Source organism: Planococcus citri, chromosome 3 (assembly GCF_950023065.1).
Source record: "Planococcus citri chromosome 3, ihPlaCitr1.1, whole genome shotgun sequence".
In the NCBI taxonomy this organism is placed as follows: Eukaryota; Metazoa; Arthropoda; class Insecta; order Hemiptera; family Pseudococcidae; genus Planococcus; species Planococcus citri.
This window is the reverse complement of record NC_088679.1, coordinates 80695772-80712533: the sequence shown is the minus strand read 5'-3', so window position 1 is coordinate 80712533 and position 16762 is coordinate 80695772. Positions and strand designations below refer to the sequence as shown.

General features: G+C 36.4%; 3 protein-coding genes across 4 annotated transcripts in view; 2 read left to right on the top strand and 1 right to left on the bottom strand.

Moving 5' to 3' along the window:
* LOC135839709 (sphingosine kinase 1-like) overlaps window positions 1-14449 on the bottom strand; it is a 33025-nt gene extending 18576 nt beyond the window's left edge. For both annotated transcript variants that reach the window (XM_065355857.1, XM_065355858.1), the window contains exon 1: window positions 13639-14449. In XM_065355857.1, coding sequence (XP_065211929.1) covers window positions 13639-14149 — 511 coding nt within the window. In that variant the 5' untranslated portion in view covers window positions 14150-14449. The remainder of the gene's footprint in view (window positions 1-13638) is intronic.
* On the top strand, window positions 4146-10707 carry LOC135839710 (uncharacterized). Its single transcript, XM_065355859.1, has 2 exons — window positions 4146-5710; window positions 9839-10707. The coding sequence occupies exons 1-2, from the start codon at window positions 4429-4431 to the stop codon at window positions 9907-9909; spliced, it is 1353 nt and encodes a 450-aa protein (XP_065211931.1). The 5' UTR covers window positions 4146-4428; the 3' UTR covers window positions 9910-10707.
* Window positions 14450-14711: 262 nt separating the features above from the next.
* LOC135839707 (p21-activated protein kinase-interacting protein 1-like) lies at window positions 14712-16388 on the top strand. The gene is made up of 6 exons (XM_065355852.1): window positions 14712-15052; window positions 15134-15290; window positions 15356-15490; window positions 15574-15694; window positions 15775-15931; window positions 16018-16388. The coding sequence occupies exons 1-6, from the start codon at window positions 14957-14959 to the stop codon at window positions 16294-16296; spliced, it is 945 nt and encodes a 314-aa protein (XP_065211924.1). The 5' UTR covers window positions 14712-14956; the 3' UTR covers window positions 16297-16388.
* The last annotated feature ends 374 nt before the right edge of the window (window positions 16389-16762 follow it).

Sequence of the window (16762 nt, the reverse complement as noted above, 5' to 3'; positions counted from 1 at the left end):
CAAAAATTGTAGCCAAATTACCTACGTGAAAATTGCACAAAAAATAGCGCATAAAACCAGTTTCGGATCGGTTAAAATTGTTTCAAACTATTGAAAACCGAAGTGATTCTATCAAAGTTTGTCAAAAGTGTTCTCAGCGGAGAAAGGTCGAATAATCTGAGAAAATATTTATTTTCTCACGTTCATATAGCGAGACCGAATGTGTCCGAAGATAAATTGCAGAACGATACGACAGAGACGGCGACGGTCAACGGTGACAAGAATGTGAGGATTCCTTGTTCGTCCTTGAACAACAAGACGCGTTAATTACAAGTAAGTAGGTAGGCAATTCGGTTTTGGTTAGTAAGTTAATGAGATTATGTACTGCATAAATGAAAAGTACAAAATACATATAGGTATTTTAATTATCCGCCTGAGCGAATGCTAAATAGGTAGGTACGTATTAAGTATCAGAAATCAGAATCCACTCGCAAATCACTTCAGTCTTCAATACGAGTAAAAAGATTGAAGGCACAAAAATCCAAGTACATTTTCGAGATAAAAATTCACACAACAGATAATACATAAAAGTCTACCGCATTTCGAAAGCAAAGTTACGCCGCAGAGTGCTTCAACTCGAGCCCATATCCAATCGTGGACGTCTCCGAAACAAAATGTACGGTCCGTAAGACGCGTGTGCCAACAGCTCGTTTAGAAAATGTCCATTTACTGATTTACATACCCGCAAGGCGATTCTCCATCTAATTATTTGATTCGCCTCAATTTGATTGCACTCGAATTCGTAGCAAGTACTTATTCGAATTTCGAAAACACCGAATTTGTAAAACAGTAATGGTACAAATGAGCATGACATGAGACATGACGGGGCATATCACACCACACCATTCATCATTCCATTAATTTATTACTCATTGGCCTTCGAACGTACAACATACATACATATAACCGTGTAAATGATGAAAACTTGAAAAGACCACGATTCAATAATACGAATTGCGAGTTATTTGAAAAACTAGGTATAGATACCACTAACTACCTACATACCTATTATTCACCCGACCTTCTATGTAGTTGGTTTGAAAATGTCATAAAACCGGAATTTATAAATTCGAGCAGTCGGATAATTATGATTCAAGCACCTACCTACTTAAATCAATTTCGTCGATTTACACCCTATTGTAAAAGCGCAAATGCATAATATTGGTTCTTTCCACGACGCGACGTCCATTTCACGATTTGAGTACCTAATCAAAAAACTATTCAACGAATTTATGCATTCTCATTCCGTACGGTGCCGAACGCAGTTCTTAATTGAAAATTATTGAAATGACCCGAGTTCGTTTGAAACTTTAAAAGGCTAATAATTAAAAAAAAAAAAATCATGAAAACGAAATAAACCGTCCAACTTTAATTGATGGCATCTGCTTGAGCATCTAATCATTCAGTATTACACTGAACATTCATTTCGATAAAGAGATATAATACATATGAAGTTATAATTTTTGGAATGAATGCATTTCAAACGAACTGAAATTAGCCCTTACAGGCCTGAACCAAACTGGAAGTGATCAGAAAAAATGCGTTTAATTTGTTGAATGGGACTTACATGAATATCACTTTAATGTGTAGTATGCCCCCCTGCCCCTCAAAACTATTTAGTAAATGAGAAGTCAATTTTTTCAATTTTTTGTAAATTACGAAAGAGCATACTACCTAATTGATCCAAATTTTAGGTAATTTCATAATTATAATCTCATTCCACGCACCTACCTAATTATTGAAAGCGAATCCTTGATGAGCCCCATCCCATTTTTGGTGGGGCATAAATATGAAAAAGTTGAGGTAAAATACGGGCCAATGTCCTCCATTTTTAATTTTATGAATTTGTTAATATGCCTTCACAAAATATAATCACAAAGGGTATACGCAGTGGGGTACAGAGCAATTTTTTCAATTTTTGAATAACTGGATTCGTAAAAGTTGCTGAAACATGAGATGTGAGTATATCAAGTACTGCATATGAGAATACACTTCACTCAAGTAGAAAGATACAAAAATCATAAAATGTATATACAAGCATGCCTGAGCTTTTTCAGGACTTTTCACTTTCAGTTGCACTAATATCTAAGGCTCATCTGAATAAATTTTACGCATCATTCGTAATTTGGACGAAGTGAAATTTTTCTGATGATGCAGTTTACACGACTAAAAGATTGAACACACATAAAGGAATCATGATTAGTTACAAAAATTAATAACTATGTAAGGTGCACCGGGGGAAGTTGGAATTCGGGGTAAGTTAGAAAACTTGCTCTAGCGCCTAGAGGTTTATATCTGGCGAAGTGCCACTAAAGGTGACTTGAGGGTACTACCCCTACTTCATCACAGCATAAAAATTTTCGCGATTCAGTTTCATTTTAGATGTCTTTGGTTCAATTGTATTTTGTTGTTGTTTTGAACTTATTTTGAGTTTGGTCTAAAATACAGACTTTCTATTTCTTAGTTTTTTGCATATAGCGGACGAACCGTGCGTCCTAGTGAAAATCTGATGAGAGTGGTCTCAAAGAGAATTAAATTCTCTACAATTTTGTATATATGCAATTTTTCTAGGACGCTCCGTTTGTGATCTACGCCTCTGGAAAGTTTTGCCTCTTCTGACTTCCCCCAATTGGGGTAAGTCAGAACCGTTTATATTTTATTCCACTGAGCGAAAGCTACTGTGTCAATCGCGCTCAAATTTTCACCATAGGTTAAGAACCCTTATGGGAACCTACATAATAAATTTGATACATATTGGTTCATTAGAAGGGGAGTAACAGCAGGTCAAAGTTGAAATTGCGAAAAATCATTCTGACTTGCCCCGGTGCACCTTAAACAAGAATGCCTGAGCTTTTACAAAACTTTAGGCTGACAGCTACTGACACCTCTAAAGCACATCTGTATTTCACACATCATTTGTAATTAATTTGGATAGTGAAATTTTTGTATGGTGATGCAGTTTCCTGGACTAAAAGATTGGGCACACATAAAGGAATCATGATTAGTTACAAAAATTAATAACCGTATAGACAAGAATATGCAGTCAAATTGCAGCACTCTCTGGCATTTCATAATGTTCAAGTATTCATGAAGAGGTCACTATCCCTCTTTGATCATAGATAGTGTAGGTAGTTCTACATCATGAAAATTGCACAAGCAGAAGTTGTTGTTTCCAATCATGATATTGACCTCATGATATTTACCTCTTCATGAATGCTTGAACATTATGAAATGCCAGAGAGTGCTGCAATTTGACTGTGGAAAGCTTTTCACAGCAGTAGATGAACCTATTTCGGTGTTTTTGCAGACAAACAATCCAACTGCTAACCTTTGCTGGATGTTACTATTGGTTGACAAATATCGAGAAACAATATAGACTTGAGCAGAAATTTCTCAAAACTGTCATAAGTCCAGAGTTGTGACTGAACAGCAGTTGAAAGCTTTTTGCAGAAACACAAATCCCTTTAATCCAGTAGTCAAAAACTAGATGCAATCTCATGATTGTAAACGACGGTTTCTGCGCATGCAATTTTCATGATGTAGAACTACATTATCTATGATTGAGGAGGGATAGTGACCTCTTCATGAATGCTTGAACATTATGAAATGCCAGAGTGTGCTGCAATTCAACTGTATAAAGCTTTTCACAGTGGCAGATAAACCTATTTCAATATTTCTGCAGACAAGCAATCCAACGGCTAACCTTTGAGGGATGAAACTATTTGGTGACAAATATCGAGAAAGAATATCCATGGTGTGATAAACAGATTTGACAGGTGTATTGTACATTTTCTGAACATATGCCCCATTATGAGCATTTGTGTTCCTTTTAATTTTTGTTACTGTCATTTCAGGCCAATTTGAGAATATTTCTGTATTATTTACTCTGTGTATTCATGCTCTTTGTTAAATTTCATTTCGAACGAATATTTAAATTTTTATTTCTAATGTAATTTCCGATATTTATTGCGTCATCCACGAAAAGATAGATAGAAATATTTGAATCGTATGTTATCTCGTTGTAACGCAGACGGTTGCGCACTCGCGTATTTTTACATTTATACATAGAAGAAACTTTATCGCAAAAATGGCGTGAGTCAGATGACTCATACTGACGCTATCCTTCTTGCTATTTTTACAAATAAAGAGCGCTTCACTTCTTGTCTCGCAGTTAAACTGTAAAGATCAAATAAAATCATTTAAACAGTTTGTCATCAAATTTTTCGTAATTTTGAAAATAAACATGGTCCTTCTACAGCCGGATATGTAATTTCGTATGTCGTAGTGAAATAGTGCGTGTTCGCGACGATTTAATCATTTATTTCAATTCGTGGTAAGATTTTGCTACTGTTTCGTGTGTATCAAAAGTTTATTTGTACCTACATACCTATGTCTTCCGAAACGGGTGATAAGTCTGATTCTGATTCAGTAAAGAGCCGCGAAACTATGGAAAGTGAAACCGAACGCGAGTATGTTGCCGATCAAATTAATCCTGATCAACCGATATATAAATCGTTGAAAATATTGGAAATTCGTGTCGTTTGCTTAGAAAAAAGCTTCAATTTTGGTGAAATTCTCGACGCGGATAGTGCCCAATGCGATCTCGACGAGCTGAACTCCATCAAATCGCGTATTGACGAGTTGTTTGAATCTCATTTTCATGAGCAGCTGATTTCGATCCAACAGAATTTCGATCAACGATGCCGAAACTTAAGAAACAGGTATATGCAAATTATTTCTCGTAAAAGGCGCAGTGAGACCCCTCTTGATTCGAATTCGGCGCCTCCGATGAAGCTGCCTGCGCTCGAAGTGCCTCATTTCAGTGGTGATCTTCATAAATGGGGATCGTTTAAATCTCGTTTTCTCCATCTTGCCGCGGATAAGCGCATCGCAAATGATGAGATAAGTAAGCGACAGTTTTTATATCAAGCATTAGATGGCGATGCTAAAGATATGGTTGAAAATCTCCGAGATAGTCCGTTCGAAAAAATATGGGATGTTTTGGTCAAGTTTTATGACGATCCATTTCGCCGAGCCAAGTCGCATTATAAGCAGCTTTTCGTTGAAAAATCAGCCAATACTTTACGTCAGCGTTTGGTGTCTTATCGTCAGCATACTGCTGGTTTGAAGTTGGCGTGTTCCGAGTTCAACATCGACCCATTTGATCTGGTGACCATCGCTCACTTCTTAGATGATCCACAAACGAATAATACGGTGCGTTTGCAATGGGAACGCCAAACAACAGCGAATCCAGAGTCCTGCACACTCGATGAATTTCTAAATTTCCTCGAACGGGAAGCTACTTCCTGTGACAGAGCGTTTGATCGAGGTCAAAAACCTTATGGGAAAGGCCCAAAGTTCCAGAAAAATGCAACGATGAAATCAGGCAAAACTCAAGGCCACACCATGGTGCAGCAGCAGTCCAAACCAACGTTAAAGAAGAAACCACCCTGCGTTTTGTGTTCCGGTGAGCATTACTTAAATCAGTGCGACGAGTTCAAAAGGAAAACTCCAGATGAGCGAATCAAATTCGTTGGCGAGCGTCGATTGTGTCAAGTATGCTTCAAGTCAAGTTGCAAAGGTGCCACAGAGAAGCCCGCAGCGTGTCCGATGAAACAACTGCATTGCTATCGGTGTAAAGGAACTCATCATTCCTTAGTTCATCGTTTTGGTAAGAATTTTGAACCTCATACTATGTCAAATAAAACGCCATTGGACAAATTGAATTTTAATCAAAATTTATCCGTCTGCCTTCTAAATAAAAACGTAACTCGAGTAAATCATGATAATAACCCCCTTTTGGCCACTGCATTAGTAGGTGTTAAAAATAATTCGAATTCAACGTCAACTTCGAATATCGAATCTAGAGTATTGCTAGATAATGGCAGTCAATTTAATTTTATTTCAAAACGATTAGCCAACTTATTGAATGTAACTCCTATGAGTACTGATATTTCTGTAGGTGGTTTAGGTGGTAAAAATGCGGCTGTCAATCAGTGTGTTGATGTTACAATAATTTCTAGGTATAATTCATCTGAAATAACAGTTCGTTGCCTTGTTGTCGAAAATATTGTCAGCTCAGTGGTTCCCAACCAATTTTTCGAAATAAATTCGTGGAATTTACCATCTCATTTATATCTAGCTGATCCATATTTCAACATACCCGATGATATTGATATATTATTGGGCCTAGATATTTTTTGGAAAATTTTGAAATCTGAAAACTTCAATCTAGGTGCAAATTTGCCAAAGTTGAAGGAGACAGAATTAGGTTGGATCATTGCCGGTAGTTTTAGAACCGCTGAGACGACTCAAGGTACCATGGTATTCATACTTCAGTTAAGTAACAACGAACTTCTCAATCAGATGAAAAAATTTTGGTCAATTGAGCACCAAATTTCGAATTTTCCGTTGACAGCTGACGAATTAGCTTGCGAGGCTATTTATCAAAAAACTACTTATCGTCAGTCCGATGGTCGATTTGTTGTCTCTTTACCTTTTAAAAAGGATCCTGCTTTATTAGGGCAGTCTCGATTTGAGGCATTGAAACAATTTATGCACTTAGAAAAGCGATTAAAAAATAACCCTCAAATGAAGGAAAAATACGTTTCATGTATGAATGAATATATTGAGCTAGGTCATATGGTCGAAATTTCTGAAAATCTTGAGAGTAATTCAGCTCCAAAGCATGTTTATTATGTACCGCATCATGCTGTTATCAATCCCAGCTCAACTTCAACGTCTCAACGTACTGTTTTCAACGCCAGTATGAAAACGTCATCTGGTGTTTCCTTAAACGATCTTTTATACACAGGGCCAGTTGTACAACCCAAGTTGAGAGGCATTCTTACACGATTCCGATTATATGCGTATGTAATGACTGCTGACATTGTTAAAATGTATCGGCAAATTCGGAGAAATCCGGATCATACTGCATATCAGAGAATATTTTGGCGAAATTCTCCGGAAGAAAAATTGAAGGTTTGCGAATTGACAACAGTTACATTTGGTGAAAGATCAGCCCAATATGAAGCAACAAGAACTTTGAAAAAACTTGCTGAAGATTATGGGGCGAATTTTCCAAATGCAAAATCTGCCATTTTATCAGATTTCTATGTTGACAATTTATTAACCGGCTCAAATTCTTTGGAACAAGCTAAGGCCACTCAAGAGGAGCTTATTGCTCTCTTGAATTCTGCTGGTTTACCTCTCAGCAAGTGGTCCTCGAATTCTCCGGAATTATTATCCAAAATTGATCCATTGAAAATTGAGCCAATGTCTCGTGTTAGTTTTGATGACAAAGAAATGGTCAAAACTTTGGGTATGTACTGGGCTCCTTGCGACGATACTTTGAGATTTTGGTTCGAGAAACCAAACGTGACTGAGGCGCGTACCAAACGCCAAATTTTGGGCATAATTGCTTCAATTTACGACCCAATGGGCTTGGTTGGGCCAATAACAGTCACAGCGAAGTGTTTCATGCAAGAAATTTGGAAATTTATAGTGGAAGACGAAAAACGAAAAATTTACTGGGATGAAACAGTGCCGGACAAAATTTTGAGACCTTGGCGAGAGTTTGCAGCGCAACTTCATTTATTAAATAAAATTTCGATACCTCGACACATCACTCCTAGCAATACTTCGATAATTTATGAACTCCACGGATTTTCTGATGCGTCATCTCGCGCTTATGGAGCAGTTCTCTATTTGAGAGCTATTTCTGGTAAGGAGGTTCAAGTACATCTTTTGTGCTCGAAATCTCGCGTAGCTCCTTTGAAAGAAATTTCCATACCTCGAATGGAATTGTTAGCAGCCGAATTGCTGGCTGAAATGGCGCATGAGGTGGCTTTGGACTTATCTGTTCGAGTGAATATCGCTTCCATCAGGTTATGGAGTGACTCAAAAATTGCTCTTTCTTGGATTGGTACTCAATCATATAAATGGAGTGTCTTTGTGGCGCATCGAATTACTAAAATACAGAGTCTTTCTAAAAATAGCCAATGGGACTATGTTGAGTCAACTAGCAACCCAGCCGATGTATTATCGCGGGGAGCAAATCCTATTGATTTATGTAAGCCCAACCATGTGTGGTTTTTTGGACCAACTTGGTTGAGAAACTCAACTAGTCCTTGGCCTGATTTCGTAAATTTTGTTCCAAATCCCAACGAATCAGAAGAGCGAAAAACTGAACGAGGTATAGCCATGGTAGCAACTTCATTCCGAAGTAATTTGTTCAACCTCGTAGGTTTACCCGATACGGGAACAAATTCCTCAAAACTCGCTCATAAATTAGGTTACAGTAAGTTGCTGCGGCTCACGTCATATTTAGCTCGACCAATTCGAAATCGCTTACCATATTTTCCTCAGTCAAATCGAATTGAAGGAAAACAGCTTCACAAACATGACTTAGAATTCGCAAAAATGATTTTAATCAAGCTGTCTCAACGTGAATATTTTCAAGACGATATCACGCGCCTAAAAAATGGCAAGCCTCTAAATAAAAACAGCTCGATAGAAAGTCTAAGTCCGTTTCTAGATGCTGATGGGATACTTCGCGTAGGGGGTAGGTTAGAGGAGGCTGACATGTCTTATGAACAACGGCACCCCATCCTACTTCACCCATCTCATCCTTTAACTACTCTAATTGTTATGCATGAACATTTAATCAATTTACATGCTGGTCCGAAGTTGTTAAAATCAATTTTGCGAAGGCAATTTTGGATACTTCGTATGAATTCGTGCATTTCAAGGTGTTTAAAATTGTGCTTTACTTGCGCAAAATTCGCTGCAAAAACACAGCATCAAATTATGGCCAATTTTCCCAAGGAACGAATTAGTCCAAGCAGAGCCTTCACCCATACGGGAGTTGACTATGCTGGACCCTTTTCACTAATGCAAACAGGTGGTCGCTGTCGAACGAAAATCAAGGTCTATGTTGCTGTCTTTGTTTGCTTTGCAACAAAGGCAATTCACATCGAAGTGGTGTACGACCTTTCTACAGAAAAATTTCTCGAAGCCTTTTCAAGGTTTATTTCGCGACACGGCGTACCTGCGCATATCTATTCCGACAATGGAACAACGTTTGTTGGCGCGAAAAATCGCTTAAACGAAATGCATTCCTTGGTGTTGAAAGAGGCCTCCAAAATCGAAAAATTCACGCTCGATAAAGGTTCACAATGGCATTTCATTCCTCCTCACGCCCCTCATTTTGGTGGGATATGGGAGGCTGGAGTGAAATCCATAAAAAGTCATTTGTATAAGACAATCGATTCGTATACACTGACATCCGATCAATTCGCAACTTTACTTAATCAGATCGAAGCTTGTCTTAATTCGAGACCTCTCACTCCAGAATCGTCCGATCCGAACGAACTCAACGCCTTGACGCCAGGGCATTTTCTTATTGGCGGACCAATCACAGCATTGCAAACCATCGACTATACAAATATTCCCAGTAATCGATTGAAACACTGGGAACAAATTAATAAACTGACTCAATTATTTTGGAAAAGGTGGCAATCCGAATATCTGAATACTCTTCAACAACGTTATAAATGGCAATTGCCTGGTGGCGAATTAAAACTAGGTGATTTTGTCGTAATTAAAGATGATCATTTGTCTCCTACGCAGTGGGCCTTAGGTAGGGTACTTGAGTTACATCCAGGTAAAGATGGTAAATGTCGAGTAGCGACAATCCAAACGTCCAATGGCAAGGTCAAAAGACCTCTCGTTAAACTCGTTTTTCTCCCTTGTGATCGTAAAATTATGTAATTAAAATTTTATCTGTGTATGTGCGTAGGTCCACAACAAAATCCGCGGACAGATGGGTCCAATAATATTGTAATAGCGGATAACACAGAGAAAAGTTAGGTGCGAAAATATATCAAATTTACGTCGATGATGATTTGAGGAACTTCAAGTTTCATTTGTTTTCAAAGAAATCTGTGATTTTATTTAATTCTATCAGATTTTGTAATTTTTTCGAAGTAATACAATTTTTTGTTATTTGTTGTACTTAGGAGCGTAGTTCATTCCATAGATATGTATCATAAATCATCAAATCGACTCAAGGCCAGAGAGAAGAATCCTATAATGTAAACAAAAATCAAAACCTGGTACCAGGGTTCGCTGAGGATAGCACCTCTCCTCAATAATTGCTCCAAGAGCAATCACACTTGGCCAGTGTGAATATAATATATACTTTGAAATTAAAATAAGACAGGTGAGCTAAGAAAGCTCATTTCATGTGTGCCCATGAAATACCATAGATTCTCTCTCTCTTCGATTCGTAAATTTTCGCCATTCAAAATAACCTAACTCCTAACCACCGTAAATAAAACCTGTCTCGAAACCCTTTTGTAATTTAAATAGATCATTTTGTTTGAGGCGTCGCCTCAACGCGGGGAGTATGTTAAATTTCATTTCGAACGAATATTTAAATTTTTATTTCTAATGTAATTTCCGATATTTATTGCGTCATCCACGAAAAGATAGATAGAAATATTTGAATCGTATGTTATCTCGTTGTAACGCAGACGGTTGCGCACTCGCGTATTTTTACATTTATACATAGAAGAAACTTTATCGCAAAAATGGCGTGAGTCAGATGACTCATACTGACGCTATCCTTCTTGCTATTTTTACAAATAAAGAGCGCTTCACTTCTTGTCTCGCAGTTAAACTGTAAAGATCAAATAAAATCATTTAAACAGTTTGTCATCAAATTTTTCGTAATTTTGAAAATAAACACTCTTGTTTTCTGTTTTTTTTCCAAAACAAGTTTATCAAATTTGTAAAAAAACGCTCTGGTCCTCCCTGCACACACCTTTCTTGATTTCATTTTGTGAAAGCTCATCCATCAATATGTTCATCCAAAAATGGAGCATGGGTCCCTGTATTTTATCCCAACTTTTATCAATGTTTGCCCCACAAAAAGAGGTGAGGTGTTCTTTGGAATTATGCTTTCACTCATTTATTACATCTAGTGAAACTATATCATTCAGTTCCAAGATTGACCCGATCAGGTTTTTTGTTTCTTTGATTTTGGACAATAATCAAATAAATACGTCTATCATTATCGAGGTGCCTTCAAGGCACTGGGGGGGGGGATGAACGGTGAGTAAAAGTGATACTTGTGATGATCTTATTCAGGAACTTGAAAGCATTTTTTCATAACATCTCAGGATTTGCTTGGGTCTTTAAGGGTTAAGTGAAGTGTATTCTCATATGCAGTACTTGATGTACTCACATCTCATGTTTCAGCAACTTTTACGAAACCAGTAACCAGTTAATCAAAAATTGAAAAAATTGCTCTGTACCCCACTGCGTATACCCTTTGTGATTATATTTTGTGAAAGCATATTAACAAATTCATAAAATTAAAAATGGAGGACATTGGCCGTGGCCCGTATTTCAGCTCAACTTTTTCATATTTATGTCCCACCAAAAATGGGACGGGGCTCATCAAGGATTTGCTTTTGATAATTAGATGCATGGAATGAGATTATATAAGATTACCTGAAATTTGGATCAATTAGGTATTATCGCACCTCGGGAGTAATAAGGTGACATCTCAAAAAAAATTGATTTTGATGTTTTTGCATTTTTGGGGTTTGTATGACCCCCCTCAACCAAAAATAACACTTTGAGTTGGGTACATTATCTAGATCATGTAAAAAACCCAAATGGCCTAACTCAAAATCCCAACAACATTGCAAGTTGTTCGGAGTTATAAGGTGACATCTCAAAAAACTCCACCTTTTTTGAGCAAATTTCGTACATTACAAAGTGTTAACAAACAGTTTTGATTGATTTGAATGTTTGTCAGTTAGAAATAGTCACAAGGAGTGCATTTTTTATGTGTTTGTACCAAATGGAAAAAATTTTTTAAATTGAACACTTTTCAGAAAAATGAATTTGCACATATAATGAAATTTTAGTTTTTTGAGAAAAACTCAAAAACTAAGCACTCTAGAAAAAAACTAACGACATTATGTCGATTGGAAATTTAATTCTCTACAACTTTGTTTACATGAATTTTTTTTTGGACGCTTTTTTTCGCCTCCACATCAACTTTAATGAAAGGTGCTAACTCAAAATGTTTTCCAAACATTGAAATATTTCCTCTTTAAGATTTTATTTTTCAAAGTGTTCTTATGCTAAATGAAGGTAGGATACCAGATCTTTAAAATGAGGTGCTATTCATTCCTCACAATTAATTATAAGTTGATAAAAATAATGAATCAAGTTTTTAAAAAAAGGAAAATCACTCTCCTGTAAAATTTCACTTTTTTGAGATGTCACCTTATTACTCCCGAGGTGCGTTATGCTCTTTCATAATTCACAAAAATTAGAAAAAATTGACCCCTAGTTTACGAAATAGTTTTGAGGGGCAGGGGGGCATACTACACATTAATGCAGGGCTTAAAACCATTTGGATTTTATTGGTTGTTGTGGTAGGTGGTTTTTATTTTTAAAGGACTCAAAAATAATGGTTTTTGGTTATGGTTTCTGAATTGGTTTTTCAATTACAGTTTTTCTGGTTCTGGTTTTGAAGTGGTTTCAATTTTTGTTTAATATGGTGTGGATGTGGTTTCGGTTTTGTAATAATACTTTTTTTTTGAGGTAGTGGTGGTTTTTGATATGAAAAACCATTTCAAATTTTCAAATGGTTTTTGTGGTTGTGGTGGTTTTAATATCAAAAAATGTTTGAATTTTCAAATAAATTTACCAAAAAACAAATTAAGGTACGAGTATTGTCTGATTTGAGACCAAAAAACAGAAAATTTCCATCACTGGTCTGGAAAAATTGAAAAAAAAAATTCAGAAACCAAAAAGAACCATTTCATGAATTGGTTGTTATTGGTTATGGTTACATTTGAAAATTGAAATGGTTCTTGTGGTTTTCTCCAAAGAACACAACTATTTGGTGGTTCTGGTTTTTTCAATCCAATTTTTTTTTTCCAACATATTGGTTTTTTGTTGTTGTTGTTTTTGAAATGTACAGAAAGAAGTTGAAATGGTTGTGGTAGTGGTTAAAACCAATTGAAAAACAGTGGTTGTGGTGGTTTTATTTGGTTTTGGTTTTGATGGTTTTAAGCCCTGCATTAAAGTGATATTCAATTCATGTAAGTCCTATTCATCAAATTGAAAGCATTTTTTCTAATCACTTCCAGTTTGGTTCAGGCCTTGGGGTCAGTTAAACGGAGTTTGATTGGTCGGGTTGAGAAAATTTTGAAAATTTATTTCAATTAAATATTGAGAACCAATATTCGCAAATAAGTAGCAATATTACTCGTAAATCCGAATAGGTATTGTTATTTTGGGTACCTATATCACGATTACGAAAGGAGAATATAAAATTGTGAGCTCGAAATAAAACGCAGAAATCTTTCAAAATGGCAAAAAAATTCACGAAAACAACTAACTACATCTTGGCGAATGACTTACTAGGGTGGTCATTTATCTAGTTCACCAATTTTCAAACGTTTTGAGGCTAGTCACTTTTGAAATTGAATCTCTTCAAGGAAAAGGATCAGACATCCAAGAATTACTTTTAGAGGCTACGAAAAAAACAAGTAATGAAACTTCTGAACTTACTCGACTGTTTATTATTATCACCGGGTATATTTTTCAAACATCCACTCAGCAGCGAATGTGATTGCGCTTTGGAGATCAACTGCTTGACGATTTTTTTCCATTTGAAAGCTTCTTTCAAATTATCTTCGTACTGCGTATACAAGCGAAATCGTAAAGTTATTTCGAAACGTTCGCGTTTTCGACCGGAGGTGATTTTGAAGTCTTTCAACGTATACGTGTAAATATGCAAATAAGCGCTGACATCGGTCGTATCGACACCATTATGATCCAGAAATGTGAAAACGTTTGCGCTATTAGGATGACATTCGCATTTTTCGTTTATCCGTCTTCTCCTTCTGGTACATCTGCTTCCAATAACGTCGTCCATCAAGATTACTTTGCTTTTCATTCCTGCTCCGTTAGTTTTTACGATGCACAAATATTTTTCATTGATTAATACTTTATACGATGCGTTATTCTTCGAAGTGGTGTGGAAACTGGCTTCCAGAATTGGATTCATCATGCTTTCCATGATAAACGCGTCGAAATTTAAAACTAGAGCGATATGCTTACTGTATAATAATTATGTACACTGTACACTGAATTAAATTAAAATCATGTTAGAATCACTCGCGTAAACGTTCACTTCATTTGAACATGAGATGCCAATTTTAATCAACAATGAAATGAAAATTGTATACGATAAATAATTAAATTCGGTTGATCGTAATTATTAAAATTTATCGAAAAGAAAATCAAAAACTAGAAGATAACGCGCAACAAGTGGCACCAAAATCGTCAAGCGTTCTGAGACAGTGAGACTTCGAAAAATGATAAACAGATGATTTGACTGGGTTGAAAACCGAATGAATCATGTGAATCGAAGAATCGATCAACGAATCGAGTTGAGAGTTGAACGATCACCAACATCGGTTTCAGTTTCGGTTACGGCGCTCTCGAATTCGATGAACCGGAAACCGGAACTCCTTCAACGTGTCTCACGAGTCACGAGTTACGATAACGTAACGATGGATACAGAAACAGAAACGACTGAAACGAGAAACCATAACCAAAAACCAAACATGCCTGAAACAGATGCACGTGTTTATGAGATGATAAGATAGATCAAAAATAATGAATGTGAATTCGATAGAAATAATTGAAATTGACATTGTAAAATTGTGTGATTTTCGCTGTAACTGAATTTCGACTTCCTGGGGAGCTCCTAAGGATAGTCTCGTAAGTTTCAAACCGATTTTGCAATAATATTATTTTGATTTTGATGTAATAAAAGTGCATTCCTCCTACCGTCATTATCATACCACTGCTGAGCGGTATCATGGAATCCGCCAGTTTATTAAATTGCACCTTCGAAGTAATTGTAGGAACTTACGAAGACTTCGTTCTCGGTTATGTGTTTAGTAATGAGTCGAAAGTGAGTATTATCGAATTTTACAACAATTTCGCATTTGTTTCAATTTTTCATTCGATGTTCTAACGAGTGACTGTTTTCTAGGAACTGGTCCAAAGTTTCGCGACTCGTTCTCATCAAGGAAGTGTTAGATGTGTTTCATGCACGAGCACCCTCGCAGCTTCTGGTGGTAGTGACGAAGTAATCCAATTGTACAACATGGTTACTCGTAAAGAAGCCGGTACCATAATGCAACACGAAGGTAAGAAAATAATACACGCGAAATATTCGAGTTTCTCGTCTTAATCCTTTTGGTTTTTTTTACAGGCACGATTTCTCATCTCCAATTTACTCCCGAGCAATCGCACTTGATAAGTTGTAGTGAAGATGGTTCCATTGCCTTATATCGAGTTGGCAGTTGGCAATTGGAAAAAGTATGGGCATCCGCTCATAAAGGTTCAGGTACATATCTAATACTATTGATTAATTTATAAATGATTCGCATCGTGCGTATCAATACCTATAATTCGTATTTTCATGTTTAGGAGTCACTTCGATCGGTATTCACCCGAGTAGTAAAATGGCTTTATCTTTGGGTCAAAACAAGACACTGAGAACTTGGAATCTGATCAAAGGAAGGCCAGCTTACACAGTGAATTTATCCAAGTATTGTAAATTTTATTTCGTTCGACTCTGTAATGGATTGTGAACTAGTGTCGATTGACTGGTTTGAAATTTGAATGCAGTTTAGGTAAACAGATGGATTCGGTGATATGGTCAACCAGGGGATCTTATTTTGCTGTGTCGTCTGATAATAAGATATACGTTTTTGACGTTACGTTAGCTGGAATCAAAATGACAATCGAGTGTACTTCTCGTATAACTTGTATGTCATTCCTCAATGTACGTATCACACTTATCAGTTATCAATAGTGCGAAAGACAGAACTGAGCGTACTTAAATCGTCTAACGTTCGCATTATTTTTTAGGATACCGTAATCTGTTTTGGAGAAAACGGTGGATTCATGATTTGCCATTCCGTTCAAGAAGAATCCGAGTTGTGGCGTATCAAGGTTGCTGATTCTCGAGTTAAATGTTTATCGTGTGTTTCTGAAAAGTGGATAGTGACGGGAAATAGCGACGGACAAATAATTGTTTGGGAGGTGAGTGAAACTGAAAGTCAACCCGTTCAAGTAGCAGCAAGTAACATCGGTACTCGCCTCATTTGTATGAGCATCAGAACACCGGTAAAAATTGAAAATAATTAATGTTACAACGTTTGTATTCTCTTTTGAGGGCTGTTTAAATTGTTACATAATTGTGTTTGTATGCGATTACAACTTTGTTTTTTAATATTTCATTCTGTTGTATTATTCATTATTATTGGAAAAGTTTGGTAACAATGCCAGGTTATTTTCAATTTATGGGAAGGAATTCTCTTATCTGACGTAAATATAAAGTGATAATACCTAAAATTAAAGCCTAAAGTAACGACGAGAACTCATCAGAAAAATCACAATCTCAAAATGAGCTAGTTGAAAATGAATCATTATCTGAAGCTCAAATCACCAAATGCTCCAAAATGATGGAGTCTGAAAATAGCGAAAATGTAGATTTATGAATTTAGTGTTTTCTTTCTTCTAATATAGGTAATACCTATTGTTCAATTTAAAATGTGTTCTGTTCTTTTTTTTCCTATATTCAACTTTGTTAATAGTTTTTCACCTGCAATTT